The following is a 16,735-nucleotide window of genomic DNA, read 5'->3' on the forward strand; positions in this document are numbered from 1 at the left end:
CCCCAACAAACCTGGAGGACAAACAATGTTGAAGTTGATTTATCAGAAAATACATGTGTATCAACAAGAATATTCTTAATTTCTATGTGAGAATTCTACTTTTCATTGCCATTACCTAGCATCTTTTGTGGTGCTTTAATTAATGGAATAAGCACTGTGTGATTGCTCTGCATCTGTATAAATGCTGATCATTATATCTGAGCTTGTGTTCTGCCTGTTTGTGTGTCTTTTGAGTCCATCTGTTAGACCTCATGCAAAAATCTAACTTTAAAAGTGGATTTTTGTTGTTTGCCATCCATCTGGTGTGTCAAGCCTGGTTATTAAATATATCTTCGGCGATAAGGGAGGTCGAGTAAACAAGGAGAGAAAGATGGCAGGAAATGTAGCTTGGGGGTGGATCAGTGAATCATGCCCGTCTTCGCATCAGCGACCACATAACACGACAATGTCATCATTATGCACTTTTATTAAGTTTCATCCACCTAGTTTACAATACCAAATGCAGTAAAAGGTGCAAAGAAAGACAACACTTGAAACAAAGTAAAGTAGGACAATTAAAAGAAAACAATAGAAATATTTCAGACTCCCAATGTGGGCGTTTGAGACCCAAACAGGCACTTAACAAAACAAAAAGGAACCAACGAGTATTATAGGATACACTGAACGGAAAGGGTACCAAAATAAAAATTGTGTAATGTAATGAGAATAAAGTAGAAATATTACAAGTATCTCAGAGTAGAGCCGCTGCTCCTTCACATCGATGGTTTGGCATTATCTGAATGCCTCCCGGACGCCACCCCAGTGAGGTGTTCTGGGCATGCCCAGCCGGGTGAAGGCCCTGGGACAGACCAAGGACACGCTGGAGGGATTATGTCTCACAGCTGGCCTGGGAACACCTTGCTAGCTAGCTCGCTATGAATACACTACCAGGGCTAGTGGGCTAATATACTGAGTAAAATGTGACCATTTTGCAGTTTTACAAGCAAAATGAAGATAAATTTCAATAAGGGTGCCTTGGTGCTAAAATGGTTAGCATAGCTGTAGCACCTGTAGCGTAACTGCAATTTTTAAACAAAAATAAATTATACCTTTAGCACAAAATGCTAATGAATTACAAGCTATACTCTTACATTTTAGCTTTCTTTGGCAACATGGGTTGTTTATTAGATAGAAGTAGAACAGAGAAATTCACATGCAACTGAATCATTGCAATTTCAACATATTTTTTTTGGATTCACAGTATATTAAGAACGACTGGGTTGTATCTCTGAATTAATATATGAATATTCAAGTCCTCGTTGGTCGTCATCGTGTTAGATGTACATTGTACTTTGGCAAGTAGGGGGCACAAAAAGCACACTAATGCTGAAAACATACTTTACATGCAAATACAAACATTCTGGTTTATACAATTTCATTTCATGGAGCTTTTTTTTTTTTTGGTTAGGGGTGCGTTTTGACATGAAGTGTTTATTTCGAGATTGGTTATTACTGTAAGTGGCGCTTTTACATGTCTACAGATCGTGTTAGCAAGGCTACATGACACAATAATACACGTACTGTATTTACTGTATTATAGCAAACAATAGGAGGAACTTTTACCATATAAAAGCTACACATACGCAGAGTTGAAAATGTCGTCTTTTCAGAGAAGACCGTCTCGGTTTCATCACAATCAACAGCAAATTAAAACTCTTCCTTAGCTATTTCCTAGCTAGACCTGCTAAGACCCCCGACTAGTTGGGTATGGTTTACTCGCTCGCCTCTGTTAAACCAATCAACACGGTTGACTTTCGGTATGTTTTGCTGCTTCCACTAACTCACCTCAGTCTTACTGCAGAACTAAATACACTGACATCGACACGAAAAACTCGAAAGAACCAATTAGCTCCATCCTATTAGCGTTCTAACTCCAAACAAACACCCTACCTTGTTGCATGACTTAAACGTGACCGCTATCTCACTGTTTAGGGCCAGAGGGGTTAGATCTCTGAGCGGCGTGGCACGGGTCTAAGGACTCCTTGGTGGCGCCGCCGTAGACGTCGACGTCCAGGTCGGTCCAGGGAGCAATGTTGCCCAGTACGGAGGAGCTGCACTCAGCCAGGGCGGCAACTTCGGCGGGCTTCAACACACGGTCCCACAAGTTGAACTGGGAGAGCTCCCCCACCAGGGCTTGGGAGGCATCAAAACGACCTCCCAGGGTGTCCTTTGGTCGGGGATGAGATGATAAACGTGAGCAGATTTCACACAGAGAGACAACTTACATCGATTTGAGGGGGTTGGTTTTCCATTCTGAAACTGAACCAAAGGAAACTGCCAAAACCACAGAACACATTGAATGGAACGAGACAACCAGGAACAATAGAGGTGAGTTTTATCCAAGAGGAGACTGAGGGCAGCAAGAAAATGTACTGTAGGTGCCTGCCAGGAGGTTTGCCAAGAACTTCCCTTACAATTACTGAAATAGCACAACTAGATGAGAACTTCATTCGCTCTACAAATCCTGTAAATCTGCAAACACTGTTCCCTTGACAACGCAGACTCTGATGTGATCGGTTGGGTCAGTGGTCGGCTCCAAAAGAATTGGATATAATTGGATAAATGTGGGCTGCACGGCTAGTTCGATTCCACCCTCGAGCATTTCTGTGCAGAGTTTGCATGCGTGGGTTTTCTCCGGGTACTCCGGTTTCCTCCCACATTCCAAAAACATGCTAGGTTAATTGGCGACTCCAAATTGTCCATAGGTATGAATGTGAGTGTGAATGGTTGTTTGTCTATATGTACGTATGTGCCCTGTGATTGGCTGGCGACCAGTCCAGGGTGTACCCTGCCTCTCGCCCGAAGACAGCTGGGATAGGCTCCAGCACCCCCCGCGACCCTCGTGAGGAAAAGCGGTAGAAAATGAATGAATGAATGGATAAATGTGGGCTGCACGGCTAGTTCGATTCCACCCTCGAGCATTTCTGTGCAGAGTTTGCATGTTCTCCCCGTGCATGCGTGGGTTTTCTCCGGGTACTCCGGTTTCCTCCCACATTCCAAAAACATGCTAGGTTAATTAGCGACTCCAAATTGTCCATAGGTATGAATGTGAGTGTGAATGGTTGTTTGTCTATATGTGCCCTGTGATTGGCTGGCGACCAGTCCAGGGTGTACCCCGCTTCTCGCCCGAAGACAGCTGGGATAGGCTCCAGCACTCCCGCAACTCAATGAATAAATGTGAGAGGCGTAAAACTGTTTGTCTTCAGCTCCCCAGAAAATGAAAACAATTTTGTATTTTCATCCTGAGCTCTTCAGCCACATCACGATCTCTCAAAACCGTCGGCTTTCCTCCCCGTCACATTCACGGTTTCCTTGCACAAAGATGTCCTTGCTAATAACAACCACCCAGAAGAATGCAAAGTGTGAAAGTCTGTTTTCACTGATCATCTTTCAGTGAACGTATTGGGGCTGCAAATGCACATGGCTTGAACAGAAGAAGTGAAAACAAAAGGGCAAAAAAAAGGAAACTCTTGAAATGGTGGCTCTGATTCATGCAATAATAAATCATTCAGCAGAGATGATTAATGTATTCACTTGTTTACTGAGAATGGGCAGCTCTCACACAGCTGTTCATGCAAATTCAATAAATTGTAAAAGACATCCATATCAGTCTAAGCCTTGTCTCACCTGTTCTTGGCCCAGGATGAGTACTCCTCCAGGTTTGATGGGGTGCCAGGCTGCTAGGCCTTCACCCCTCCCCTTCATCTTGCCACCCTGGTAGGCCTTCCACACGCCGTCCCTCAGGGTCCAGCTGACACAGATGTGCTGCCACTCATCTTGAGGCAGAGACAGGGGTAACTGTGCCACCTGCCAGCGAAGGATTGAAGCAGGTTAGTGGGACATGGCGGCGACGATACATTGCCAGGAGATGGCAGACATCTGTACCTTGAATCTAAGCATGTGCATGTTTTTGTATGCAAGGTTTAAGAGTTTATAAGACTTGGAATTCACCTGTGCGTGCAGCTAAATGCAGCAGTGAGTCTGCTCGACCTCGACATTACAGTCCACATGCAGCATATACACTTGAGCCGATGCGTTGCTGAACAGTGTTGGGGCGGCAGGGCGTGATAGGTTAAGATAAGATAAGATAAGATATGCCTTTATTCGTCCCTCAGTGGGGAAATTTGTATTGCACAGCAGCAAGAGTACAGAATCAGTTAAGCAGTACAAAATACACAATATAGAAAAATAAACAATATAAACAACACAAGTATTAACAAAATCAACAGTTTTTCCCAGAGTTATATACAATACAGTATGTAGATACAGTAAACCTCGAATATATTGGATTCAATTGTTCCCACTGGTTTTGTCCGATATAAGCGAAATCCGTTATATGCGTATACCGGAAAATGTCCGTTTTACGCATATATCGGATTTATATCCGGTATATGCGTAAATCGGATTTTATCCGTTATAAAAAGACACTTCCTTGACTATGTTTCCAATGTACCTGGACGCGCAGGCAACGCTGCAAATGCTGCAAATGACGTCGTATAGCGGCCTGTCACGATTCGGCGAATCGGAGTGCCACGATGCGGCCATCCGATATATGCGAGGGAAATTTAATGGAAATGCATTGGAACGGGACTGGAGATTTTGTCCGAAATAGGCGAAATCCGTTATAAAAAATCCGATATATGCAATGAATTTTTATTGGAAATGCATTACAGAAAAATTGGTTCTTTTTTATCTGTCCGTTGTGAGCGAATTTCCGATATATCCGAGTCCGATATATCGGAGGTTTACTGTAATATGAAACGAGATGAGATATATGACCAGTCTATACACTGAGATCTTGTTAGAGAGTTAATATGAGGCATTATCACATACTACAGTATTAATTGGCCCTGTACCCGAGAAACCGCCCATGAATGATACGGGAAAAGGCCGAAATTATACTGTGTCAAAGCCCAGGTTGATGAGATATTGCACAGTGAATGGGGTCTGGAGTAACTATACTGACTATAAAAGCAAGTATTACACAGATGTACATAGTGGTGTAGAAGTCTATCGGGAGCGGTGCTGGTTGTACAGCCTGACAGCTGCAGGAAGAAAGGACTTGCGATATCGCTCCTTCACACACTTGGGATGAAGCAGTCTATCGTTGTCAAAGCACCGCTAATGTTGAGGAGGGTAGCAGGAATGTTCAAAAATACGGAATAGCGGCAAGCAGATATGGTACAAGACTCCAAAAAAAATTGGGTATTACGACACTCGGTACAAAACGCAGCACAAGAACAGATCGGGTGGTCACTTAACACAACCATGAGGGGAATCGGAACGGTCACTGGACACTAGTTGGGGGGGAAAACAGGGTGACTTGACAGACAGGACAAACGGACGGATAGTTGACACCAGGCTGGGCAGAAGGGATGAGATATTTGACTCTAGGTGGCTCAAGTGAAAAAACGTTACCTTGTCATTGATGAGCAGCTCCACAGGGTTGTGGACACCCTGCAGCAGCACCAGCTCATTGGGCTGCCCGGGCACAGAGTAAGAGAAGGGGGTTCCTATGCCTCCTTCTTTAGCCTTCAGCCACACACAGGCAGTGAAGGCGTACATCTCTGTGATCTCCTTCCTCACCAACCCATACATGTAGTTAGTCCGCATTGGGAAGGACAGGACGAAGCCGTCTGGGAATGACGGCTCTGTGAGCGCTTATGAGGGAAAAAGGGGGGACAAAGTGGGAAAAGGACTATGAAAACTGCAGCAAAAGCATCGATCATCAATCAAGTAGTGGGACTCGGGTAAGGAAAATCAGACTCCCCTTGCACTTGCAATTCAGCATTGGTAACCTTGCAAATTTGTGGTAAAAAGATGAATTTTAATAAATGTATTTGTATGAATTTCATACATTTTTAAACTGAACTTAACCCAATTACCACCTTATTGAAGCTAAACCATAATGGTTTAACTGGAAGTTTGAGAACATTGAATGATGTCTAAATTTGGAACAACCTCATTAATGAATTCTAATTTACAGCTAATTTCAACAGAGGCAACCTATTTACACACTAAGTTATGCATCTGCTATCTCTAAAAAGGGGCCACTCACTGTGCTCCAGCTCGGTGACACGATGGTTGGCTGTGTCGATGCCCTGGTTGATCTTCTCATACTGGCCCTGCGTCTCCTTCCTCATAGCCTGCCGCTCCTTCTCCAGCATCTTTATCTTCCTTTCCAGCTCACCCTCAAGGTCCTCCACTCTCCAGGGGCCCCTGCTGCGGCCAGGAGACCCCTTGGTGGAGGGCTTGGAGGCGGGTCGACGAGCCCCAGAGCCTGGTGGTGCTGCTGCTGCTGCGGGTGCTGCGGGTGCTGCGGAGATGCTGCCTCCAGTGGGTGGAGTGGGAGGCTTGGCCGCTGCCTGACTGCTGCTTGCTCCTGGTGATGTGTCAGTGAGGTTCAAGGCAGCTGGGCCTATCTCTGCCTGCAAGCAGAGAAATATATGAGGAGAGGGCTTTGTATTAAACATATTGGGACAATTTCCAGGAAGTCAAAGTTAAGGTAAAATTAATAGCTGCAGATCAGGGTTCTAGTTCATCATGAAAGGTGTTGGGTGGACTTACAACAAATATTAGTAAACATACAGTACAAAACTATGATTTTAGACAAAAATTGTCCATATAATAGTAGTCCTGCAGTACACGCTATATAACCTTTCATGCAGAATGTCTAGTTTTGATTCCCGGCAATTGACAAGGATAACCTTGGAAGAGTTTATTTCTAAGCCCATTCTTTGCCTCAACATTTCAGTCCACACACACACACACACACACACACACAACTGTAAGAAGTTGACCTCTCTCTTCTCCTCTCAACCTGGCCAGCTTCATCTTTTATTTATGCACTTCTCCCCTGCAGAGAGAGCCAGGGAGGGAGAGATGATGCTGTCACAGTGGGGTGAAGGATGCGGGTGGGGGCCAATTTCTCTGTGACTTGTGTCATGAGTTGCTCACAGTGGAGGGTTTGTGACACAATGGACGGTAAACAGTGACTCAACTATTTGTTGAGTCAGTCACATTTTAAATGTAATGCCCTCAAAACCAATGGGCAGAGAGCATGCTAAAAAAAGAATTATTAACATTGTTTTATGGCGGCACGGCGGTCTAGTGGTTAGCGCGCAGACCTCACAGCTAGGAGACCAGGGTTCAATTCCACCCTCGGCCATCTCTGTGTGCAGTTTGCATGTTCTCCCCGTGCAAGCGTGGGTTTCCTCCCACATTCCAAAAACATGCTAGGTTAATTGGCCACTCCAAATTGTCCATAGGTATGAATGTGAGTGTGAATGGTTGTTTGTCTATATGTGCCCTGTGATTGGCTGGCCACCAGTCCAGGGTGTACCCCGCCTATCGCCCGAAGACAGCTGGGATAGGCTCCAACACCCCCCGCAACCCTCGTGAGGAAAAAGCGGTAGAAAATGAATGAATGAATGAATGAACATTGTTTTATGCATCACACAGACAGCCGTTCTGTTCGATATTTGCCATGAGGGGGTGTCAAAATACAAAAATTATTGTTCAAAAATAAATTCCTGCTAAATAAATCCTTTTTTGGGTGAACATTCATAGATTCACACAACCAGGATGATAAGTTTGATGTTTTGTTATAAGGCCACAAAAACCCCTTCATAATGTAATGTACATATAAGGCCACAAAAAAAACCCTTCATAATGTAATGTAACACTAACTCTATAACAGTAAAAAAATAGATTCACATCTTTATATTTTTGTCTCTGTAAATGGCTTCTCAAAAGAAAAACCACCCATGAAAAACACCTTAAGATGCACTTAAAACACCACTACAATAATAAACACATTATTAAATAATACCTCTCTCAACTGAGCTACAATTATACACACATTGGTAAATACCTCTCTAAACTGGGTATTACAGTCGTGTAGTATTTCGACAAGTGGGTGTACAGTAGTAGAACCAACAGGTCATGCCGAGGTGGCTTACCTCCAGCTTTTCAATTCGATCTTTCAGGTCCATGATGGCCCGGGCCAACTCCTCCACAGCGCGGGCCGTCTGGAGTTGAGAGGCCGACGAGGAGCTCACATCATCCCCGGCCATGACCCTCCGATTGCCGCTCCACACCCCGATGCTCCGCTCAGGGCCGGGCCTCTCATCCTCCAAGCCGCTCTCACACTCGCTCAACTTCCCTGTGAGCTCCCGGATGGTCCTCTGGTCCATGAGAATCTGATCGTTCTGCTGCATGACCATCTGCCGGAGCTCCTCCGCCGTGGTGCGGAGAAACGTCCAGTCGTCATCCGCGAGAGGGTCGTCTGCCAGTGGCTGCTGCCTCTCGTCTTTACCCTTACAATCGCCGAGAGGAACCGGTGTGCAGATCAAGCGGCTATAGCTGAACGTCTTCCCCGAGCCTCTATCGGTCTCCTCCCCGAGGTTGAGCTCGTTCAGACTGGGGACTCCCAAGCCCATACCGCCGAGCCCGTTCCCTCCATCGTAGGAGTCGGCGCCGTGTAAAGCACCGAGCGGTCCCGCGTGCGCCACCGAGCTGGGCTCCAGGGGCTGGAGGATCGTCTCCGAGGTCAGGGTGCCGTTGTCGCCGAGAGAAGCGGCGCGTTTGCGGGGGTAAACGCTGGCGAAGATGCAGATGACGGCACCGAGAAAGGCCAGGGAGCCGGCACCCACCAGAACCACCATGAACTTCATAATGCTATGGAGATGGAGCCCAATGACTATATGAACGTAAGTAAATGCAAACACGGACACTTACGGAATAGTCTTTCAGGGATGTTGTGATATGATACCGAACTGTCTGCACCAGAGATGTTCACTCGCTGGCGGTGTTGCTAAGCTGCTCTCTCCTCCGTGTGTTTCCATGGAGACCACTCGACGAAGAGGAGGAGCGAAGCCGTCCCTATGCGTCAGTCGCAGCAAGCGGGCTGGATGGGATGAACTTCCAGCAGCAGTGTGAATAAACAAGGCAGTGATGGATCAATGTGTGTGTGTGTAACAGGATATGGAGTGCAGAAAAGGTGAAGAGGATGAACATGACAGAATTTTTTTTTATTTGTGGAGACACTGATGCTTTTTTCGCCTAACAAAAACACCCCTTGTAAAATTGCAAGCCAAACAAATGCATGGTAGATTTACTTCCAAGTTCAGCACTGTTTTTTTTTTCTTTACTAAAACTCCCAAGCAAGGCAACATTAAACATTGATAAACCACATTTACTGTTCACAAACATAATGAAACTGAATAAATCAATTGCACTCTACCTGCAGAAAAACAAGCTGTGGAGGAGTAAGCACAGAAGAAACAACAGAAAAATTAGACATTACGCTAACATGCTCGAGCTAGCATATATTTATAGTAGGCAATTGGACATGATAGATTGAAGCAGGGGCTTGGGGGTTTTGATTGATTCTAAGAAAACTGGGGAGTCGAGGTGGGCCAGATTATATGATGGGGTTGTCATGGTGACATATCTGTTGCAAGCAATAAATGTATGAACACTTGGCTTCCTAGTAATGTTTCCATCAGTTTGTTTTGTCCAGATTACGGTTGGGATCAGTGCTATTCACAGGTTTGTTTGTGCATCAGACCTACTGTTGCATGGAATCTGAATAGTTGCTCGCGATATTGTACGAAAACCAAGGCGACAGTTTTGTCATAACCAAATTATATGAAAACTGAGTTGTTTAGTGGAAACATGGCTTAAGAGTGAAACTGTATGAAATTAAGTATTTCAATTAAAAAAAAGAGGTCCAAGCACTCATTATGGTGTGACCTGCAGCCTAGATTGCAGTTTAATCTCCAGAGGTGGCTGACATTGCATGCACAGAAGTGGGCCACTGCTACTACGGCACCGCAGGGACTACTGTAATACCATCTGACCTTTTAACAGAGGGCATATGGTGCCTGGGAGGGGCGACCATTGTTGAGTAGGCCTCTGGTGTAATCTGCATTGAATTCAGCACAGCAGAAATGTAAACTAGAAGAATACCTGGATGTTGATCCATGACTACACACCCGGGCTTCAAATGCATCACTGTAGTGTCATGTTCTGTTCCTTCTCAGCAGCTCAACAGCACCACTCTGTGAAATATTGTAAAACTGCAATGGTTAGCAGAGACAGGAGTCATGCTTTTGAAAAGTTTAGTGTAAACAATACCCAGATTACCCATCTGTTATCTGTGGAGAAAAAATGGTTCCAAAAGCAGAACAAACCACCTTCCTAAAACTGTTCTCCACTGTTGTTGAATGAGAACGTCACTTGCTTCGGAACAGCTTTTTAATTTAAAGCCTTAAAGAAAACACAGACAAAAAGCAACAAAGAGACTAACAAGTAACACATGACAGTGAATATATAATCTGTACAATAAGGGTTTGTAAAACATGCTTCAGAAAGATACATTACAATGTCACCCTCCCTGGCACTAATACAATGTACATAATTCATACAAGCAATAAAAACTGCCTTCTAGTCATATTGAATTGCATCACATTAACATAATTATGCATATACCCAAAATATCGTAGTACAATACATATAGAAGGAACAAAAAAAAGGATTAAAAAGCACAACTTTCAATGCATCATTTCTATGGTGCTATATAGCACTGTAAATTTTACTGTATAACAATGCTTAAAAACAAAAAGGTAAATGTGGCAATAAAAAAAAAATCACAAGCCCTATTTGGTAAAAGATAGGCCACTAAGTTGAGTTGTGCTACCCCGTTATGCGCAAAAAAAAAAAAAAAAAAAAAAACGACAATAGCAGCCTAACACCACTTCTACCCACAACTTAGCTGAGATACAGTCCATTGGAAGAGTCTATTCAAAAGATCATTTCACTTCAAACATGTGGTTTCTTCATGTGATATTTTGGGAATAAACTCCTTCAAGTGTAACCTGTGAGTATTGAAACAGTACTGACAACAAATAGGACCATCCAGTATGCAGAAGAGGAAACATTGTAACATTGTGTTCAAAACAGAAGGCATTCACATTTTTTTACAGCTTGCTAAAGATGCAGTCTTCATATTCATGCTTAAGTTGTGGCAGGCTCATGGAAGTGTGTTTATTTGGGAGTGCGGCGATTAGGGGTCAACGGAGCAGCGCTAGGTAAGGCAACATATGCGGACGATTTGTAATTCAGTTGTGTCAAGAATCTGAGAAGGTCAAGACTTTGCAAAGTGTCACAAACTTGCATTTCCTCAAATTGCGGCCTACATTCTAGTAAACATCATGCCTCACTTAATTGCATGGGCCAATTACTATTACAATTACTATGACTGAACATTTCTTCAAATTGCAGCCTCTGTTAGATGCCACGTCTCAATATCCGGGTACATTCTGCACTTGTATATGTATGACTGAGCTTAAATAGAGAAACTATTCACTTCTATTTTAGTTGATGCCATGCCTCTATTAAGGGCATTGCTTGGACAGACACACAAACTACTATATTTTCACAAATAAGGACTTGATTAGATGCTAACCCTCAATTTCTGGGTGCATTCTGCACCAGAATAAATGCCTCAAATTGATTCAAAAGTCATATTTTCTCAAATAATGGTCTCTACTCTAGTAGGCGCCATACCTCAATTACATGGTCCTCAAAGGGGTACAAACTATATTTCCTCAAATAAAGGCCTCCGGTCTATTAGACACCATTTATTGTCTGCTTGATAAACGCCTGATCTAAAACCACAACTACGTTTCCCAAAACGGTCGCCTCTATTTTAGTTGATGCCATGCCTCAATTAATTGCACTGTCCACTTGAATGGCTCTGCTTGTATGGACACACTACTACCATATTTCCTCAAATAAGGGCCTCTATCAGAAGCCATGTCTCAATTATTGATCCAAAAACTAGCGCATTTCTTCAACTAGTGATCTCTGCTCTAGTAGACACCAGGCCTGTAGAGGCTTTATGGTAAACATAAAGCCTCTAAAATACCTGGTACTTTAGGCAGTTGAGCGCGACCTGACACAATTTGAGGAAATACCTGCATAAAAACGCTTTGAAACATTATCAACCTTCCAAAACTTGACTCATGGGTAGTAACCCTGTGTTATTGTGGCATACAGTGTGTATATATACTGTACAAAAGAAAAGATCAACGTCAGGCCCAGCTTAATAATAGTCTTGACGGGACTTTGCAGATTCACAAAGTGTTGAAGTAAGATTGATCAGAGGCAAAAGGCGACAAGGATAACTTACAAAGTCTACCGCGGCTTACAATGCGTGCATATAAATACTAGCTTGTTGCGTGTCTATGTGTACATATGCGGTACGTGTTCAAGGGAATAAAAATAGAAAGGCATTGACGAACTATCTAGAATACTGTTTAGATGCAGTCAAGTGCATTGATTATTTACCTCGCTGTATATTGTTGCAATGTGAGAGTCCCAAGTGCAAGAAGATATAAAATCATATATCGCAACAATGTTAATTCAAAATTGCTGTGGCAGCAAAAGCGTGATCTAAAGGGTATTCTTCAATTTCACAAATATTAGCTTGTCCGAGCGTGCCGGAAGGCATCAGTGCTGTGCAAGTGGACAAGAGGGACCTACTAGCTGCCCTGTTTAAATGTACACTTAAAAATACACCCTTTGTTACGATTCAATGGCTGGGCGGAGGTGTTTTTATAGCTAGCTACAATCACTGGCCTCTGTATTAGGTACACCTACTAAAATGTTTGAGTAGATAATGCTCACTTTCGTCAAGGAGGTAATAATTCAAGGTCATTTTTGTGATTGCAATACTACACTTTCAATGTTTCTGTTTTATATTATATTAAACAAAATAGTAGAAACAGCTCTCAGTGATGCAGCATCCACTATACTACATAAGAGACTTTTTTTTAACTGAACAGGTGTACTTATTGTGGCCAGTGCGTGCATTTTTTTCAGAAAAATGTGTGGGGGGGGCCTCAAGTGGCAAAAAGGGCACACCAGTGGCAATTTCCTATGGCTTGGGTATGGTAGGCTCCTCAGGAGTACCATTTTCTGCGCTGACGGAAGCCGGGGACGCGGGACCAGAGGCTGGAGAAGGGAACTCTTTGATTGTGACGGTGACCAGGTTGGTGGTGACATCGGTGACCACCACATCTTTGCAGCTCGGTCCCATCTCTGGGTGCCAGTCAGGGTCCCCCTCAACCGGCACCCTCGCGGGTTCGGGTTGGCCTCCCGCATCTTGAGGCAAGGAAGGGTTTGGGGTCTCATCGCCTTCCACGCAAGATGGTGAGGTTGCTGGGGTAGGTGAGACAGAAGGGGTGGCAGGCGGCGGGGTATTCTGCGGGTCTGCGGGACCTTTAAGGGCTTCTGGTGCCTCACTGGATTGGGAGGGTTCAGCTGCAGCAGCAGTGGGGAGAGATTTTCCTTCAGAGGCACTGGAGCTAGGAGGAGGAGCCTGATAGCGGGAGGGGGCTGGGCGGGGGTTCCTGGTGTTGCAGGACCCAGGTTGAGGTTGGAAGGCCAGAGGACCACCGCACTGCAGCCCAAATGGCTTCCCGTACATGGGGAAGCCAAGCATCTTTAGCGGGGGCTGGAAAGGTCTGTAGGGAGCCTCTCCTTTCTTCCCGATGATGCGATTACGGGAGGGGATGTTGTGGCGTCCCCCTGGAAAATTCCTGGCTCCACTGCTTGAGCCGCCGCGTCCCGGCTTGTCAATCACCTTCAAATTGAGGATGATACGACCCCTCTTCACCTCACGGGGCTTGACCCTGCGGTTGAGGATCCGGACGGTCTCTGAGAACGGAGAGACGTGAGGGCGGGACGGGAAGCCGCCAGGGCTGGAGAAGGACATGGGGTCCGTGCGGGGCAGAGGGCGGCGGGACATGCGGTGGCAACGATGGATGTCCTTCTTCAGCTTGTGGGTGGCGGCCAGGGAGTTGAGCTTAGGGGAGGGGGCCAGACTTGAGGAAGAGGAGGATGGTGAAGGATGAGGCAAGGTAGAGGAGGAAGGGGCCGTTCGACTGGGAGCAGAGGAAGAGGAGCGCAATGTCGTCTGGCGGGACTTTGTGGATCGGCTGCTTGGTTCTCCTTTTGCGGCCCGTGCCTGGAGAAAAATTGTTCTTATTGCTTTGAGTGTACTCAATCATTTTTCTCATACAAGTACATGTCCATGTATATGTCCATTAGACTGTAGGAGACAATTTGAGAAAGTATGGTAAATAATAGACCCCTTCACCAAACTGTAAAAGACTGCTATATTTATATATGGGTTTTTTTTTTTTTTTTTTAATAGGAGGTGTCCATTTCAGGTGGAGCGATTGTATCTACAGTATTTAGGTGGCATGGGAATTAATTGGGGCATGATGTCTGAAGCCACCATTTCATAAAAACAGCAAATAACACCCCCTTTCTCACTGAGGTCCAGTGGCTCATCTTCATACCTTTGTGGCCGGGTTTTTGGGTTTGGGCCCCCGTTTTTTCGGACCGCTACGCTCCCTATCTCGTTCCCTGGACAAAAACAGTAACATATTAGTTATATTTTGAAAAATGCAACCACAAGACAATCAGCTTTTTCAAAGTCATTATTATTGTGGCAAAACAGCACAGATGAACAGAAAATTAGCATACTTTTGCTCAAAGCCGAGGATGAGCCTGTCATCCAGAATATTCTCCTCTGGTTCCCAAGTGCTGTGCCTAAATGAGGATGGAAGAAAAAAAAAAGATGACACATATTACTACAATACAAAAAGAAGGGGTTTCTATTTTAAGACATTAAAACAAGCTTCACAGTGCATGTGTGACCATCAAAAAGCCATCACTTACTTCATTGCCCATCCTTTCCATTTCACCAGGTATTCAAGTCTTCCCTGCAATAATAACACTGACTTTAGACTCGGAAAAATCACACCAAAGCCATTGTAATGGACTATAAAATATACATATATTGAGCAATCTTTCCCTAACGCAGTATTATTTAAAGGATCACATTTTTATTTTTCATATTTTTTGCAGCAGATTACTTAAAAACAGCCGTTACGTAAAGGATATTTGAGTGACAAACGTTTTTTTGTCCTTGAAAACAGCAAAGTGACCCGAGGATCTTTGACTTGTGTAGTGTTCTGTCATGAATAGAATCTTTGACTAGAGTTTTTGCAGCAGATTCAGTCGAGCACCTTTTATGAAATTAGGTTATTTGACTAACTGTATTCAAGAGCACCATTTAAGTAGGCGTTTTTCTTTATTTTTATCAAGCTGTTGAGAAAATGCCTCCCGGTGGTCTCAATATTTAAAGAGCCCTGCTGTAGAAGTAGTCCGTTTTTAAGACATGAAAGTAAAACGACTGAGTTGAGGTTATTCAGGGGTCACGGGAAGCATTTGGTGGGCTGTTGGGGGGGCTACTGGTTCACTGCATGGCCATGACACTTGACCTTTGCACCCCACCATTGTTTACAAGCTTTTGATTTATGCTAGTGACCCGATGGTAGCCCCAAAGTTTTAGGATATAATAGAAATCTACATAAAACGATATAAAATTGTTTGTGTTTGGTAGGTTTGAATCTAGTAAAGGGAAGCAAAAGTCGTTTCAAATGTGCGAGGCAAACTACAGTATGTAGCCACAGTGCAACTGTGTAGCTTTGGCTAGCATTAGCCTCTGGATAAATAAGGCCTCAGCATTCGAACACTATCCTCCCCTCACTCTTAAGCACCCACACTCCTTTAGTGTCACTTCTACTGCCCTGAGAACGTCCCAAAGACCAGAAATTGTGACTAACAGCGCCGCTGGTTATCAACGTAGCCTAGCATAAGGCCTCCACCTCTCAGCACGACAGAGCTCCACCGGAGCTTATGCACTTCCCGCGGCCAACATCTGTCAAAACACGCGGGTCGGGCGGCGGAGGAAGCTCACCTTTCGGACGCGGCGCTTCAATATGGCTTCCGCGGCAAAGACGCGGTCACCCATGGCGGAAAGCTCCATCGTTCTTTTCTGTCTCAGTTCTTCTTCAGTCTCCCAGGCGAGTAGTTCTGCTCTGCTAGGTTCGACCGCGGCCGAACTGTCCAACAGAGAGAGTCTCACACACACACACCTACTGGGTTCTGCAGCGCGGCAAAGACAGCCTGTTGTGTGTCACATGGTCAAGGCCAGCCCCCTTGGTCGTCATGGCAACCAGAAGACACTGTTGAGAATGCACACATGAAGAGAGCGTTCCTTTTTATGCTGACGCCATCTCGACCGAAAAAGCAGAAAAACTAAAATTCAAGTTTTGAATATATTTATCCATGCCCACGTTTTCTACAAATATTTAAGAAATATATTGATTTACAATTTAGTTATGTTTTCATTATTACGATTTAGCAAAATAATAATTTGCATGATAAACCCATATTTTACTTACATACCTATTCATTTAATTTTACCTTTTCTTTTTGTCTTTTACAAAAGACAAAACTTTTTTTTCTTACTTAAAAAAATTACTTTTCTTCTGTTGTTCATTGTGTATTGCGCATTGAATTTTGTTTGACACGTGCTACAAGTACCATGAAGTGAAATGAATCCCAGAAACGTTCAAAACTAATTCATTTGAAATTCACAAATGAATGGGCGTTATTTGAGTATATGCAAAAAGATGACTGATTTGTATATGAAAATATATGTAAAAATAAATGGTAATCATTTGCATTTATGTAAAAACTATCCTAAAATTAACTTTTGTAAAAGTAATTATCCTGTGAGCGCCAATTTGTGTTTTAAATTCTGAATGAAATT

At 44.0% G+C, this 16,735-nt stretch overlaps 1 protein-coding gene across 1 annotated transcript; it reads right to left on the bottom strand.

Annotated features, from left to right (window-relative positions):
• Window positions 1–201: 201 nt before the first annotated feature.
• LOC131141579 (uncharacterized) lies at window positions 202–16,124 on the bottom strand. The gene is made up of 11 exons (XM_058091607.1): window positions 15,878–16,124; window positions 14,794–14,837; window positions 14,599–14,664; window positions 14,412–14,478; window positions 12,990–14,074; window positions 8,840–8,922; window positions 8,001–8,773; window positions 6,098–6,467; window positions 5,458–5,699; window positions 3,667–3,846; window positions 202–2,206 (listed from the first exon to the last, which is right to left on the bottom strand). Exons 1-11 carry the CDS (start codon window positions 15,944–15,946, stop codon window positions 1,961–1,963), a joined length of 3,225 nt encoding a protein of 1,074 aa, XP_057947590.1. The 5' UTR covers window positions 15,947–16,124; the 3' UTR covers window positions 202–1,960.
• Window positions 16,125–16,735: the final 611 nt, after the last annotated feature.

The sequence above is a fragment of the Doryrhamphus excisus genome, chromosome 1, assembly GCF_030265055.1.
Source record: "Doryrhamphus excisus isolate RoL2022-K1 chromosome 1, RoL_Dexc_1.0, whole genome shotgun sequence".
NCBI lineage: Eukaryota > Metazoa > Chordata > Actinopteri > Syngnathiformes > Syngnathidae > Doryrhamphus > Doryrhamphus excisus.

Excerpts from the sequence above, each read along its gene's own strand:
- LOC131141579 (XM_058091607.1), bottom strand. The coding sequence starts at position 15,946 with ATGGAGCTTTCCGCCATGGGTGACCGCGTCTTTGCCGCGGAAGCCATA. Across the intron at positions 14,838-15,877 it reads TGAAGCGCCGCGTCCGAAAG|GGAAGACTTGAATACCTGGT; the intron begins GTGAGCTTCCTC and ends TTATTATTGCAG. Across the intron at positions 14,479-14,598 it reads ATCCTCGGCTTTGAGCAAAA|GGAACGAGATAGGGAGCGTA; the intron begins GTATGCTAATTT and ends GTTTTTGTCCAG.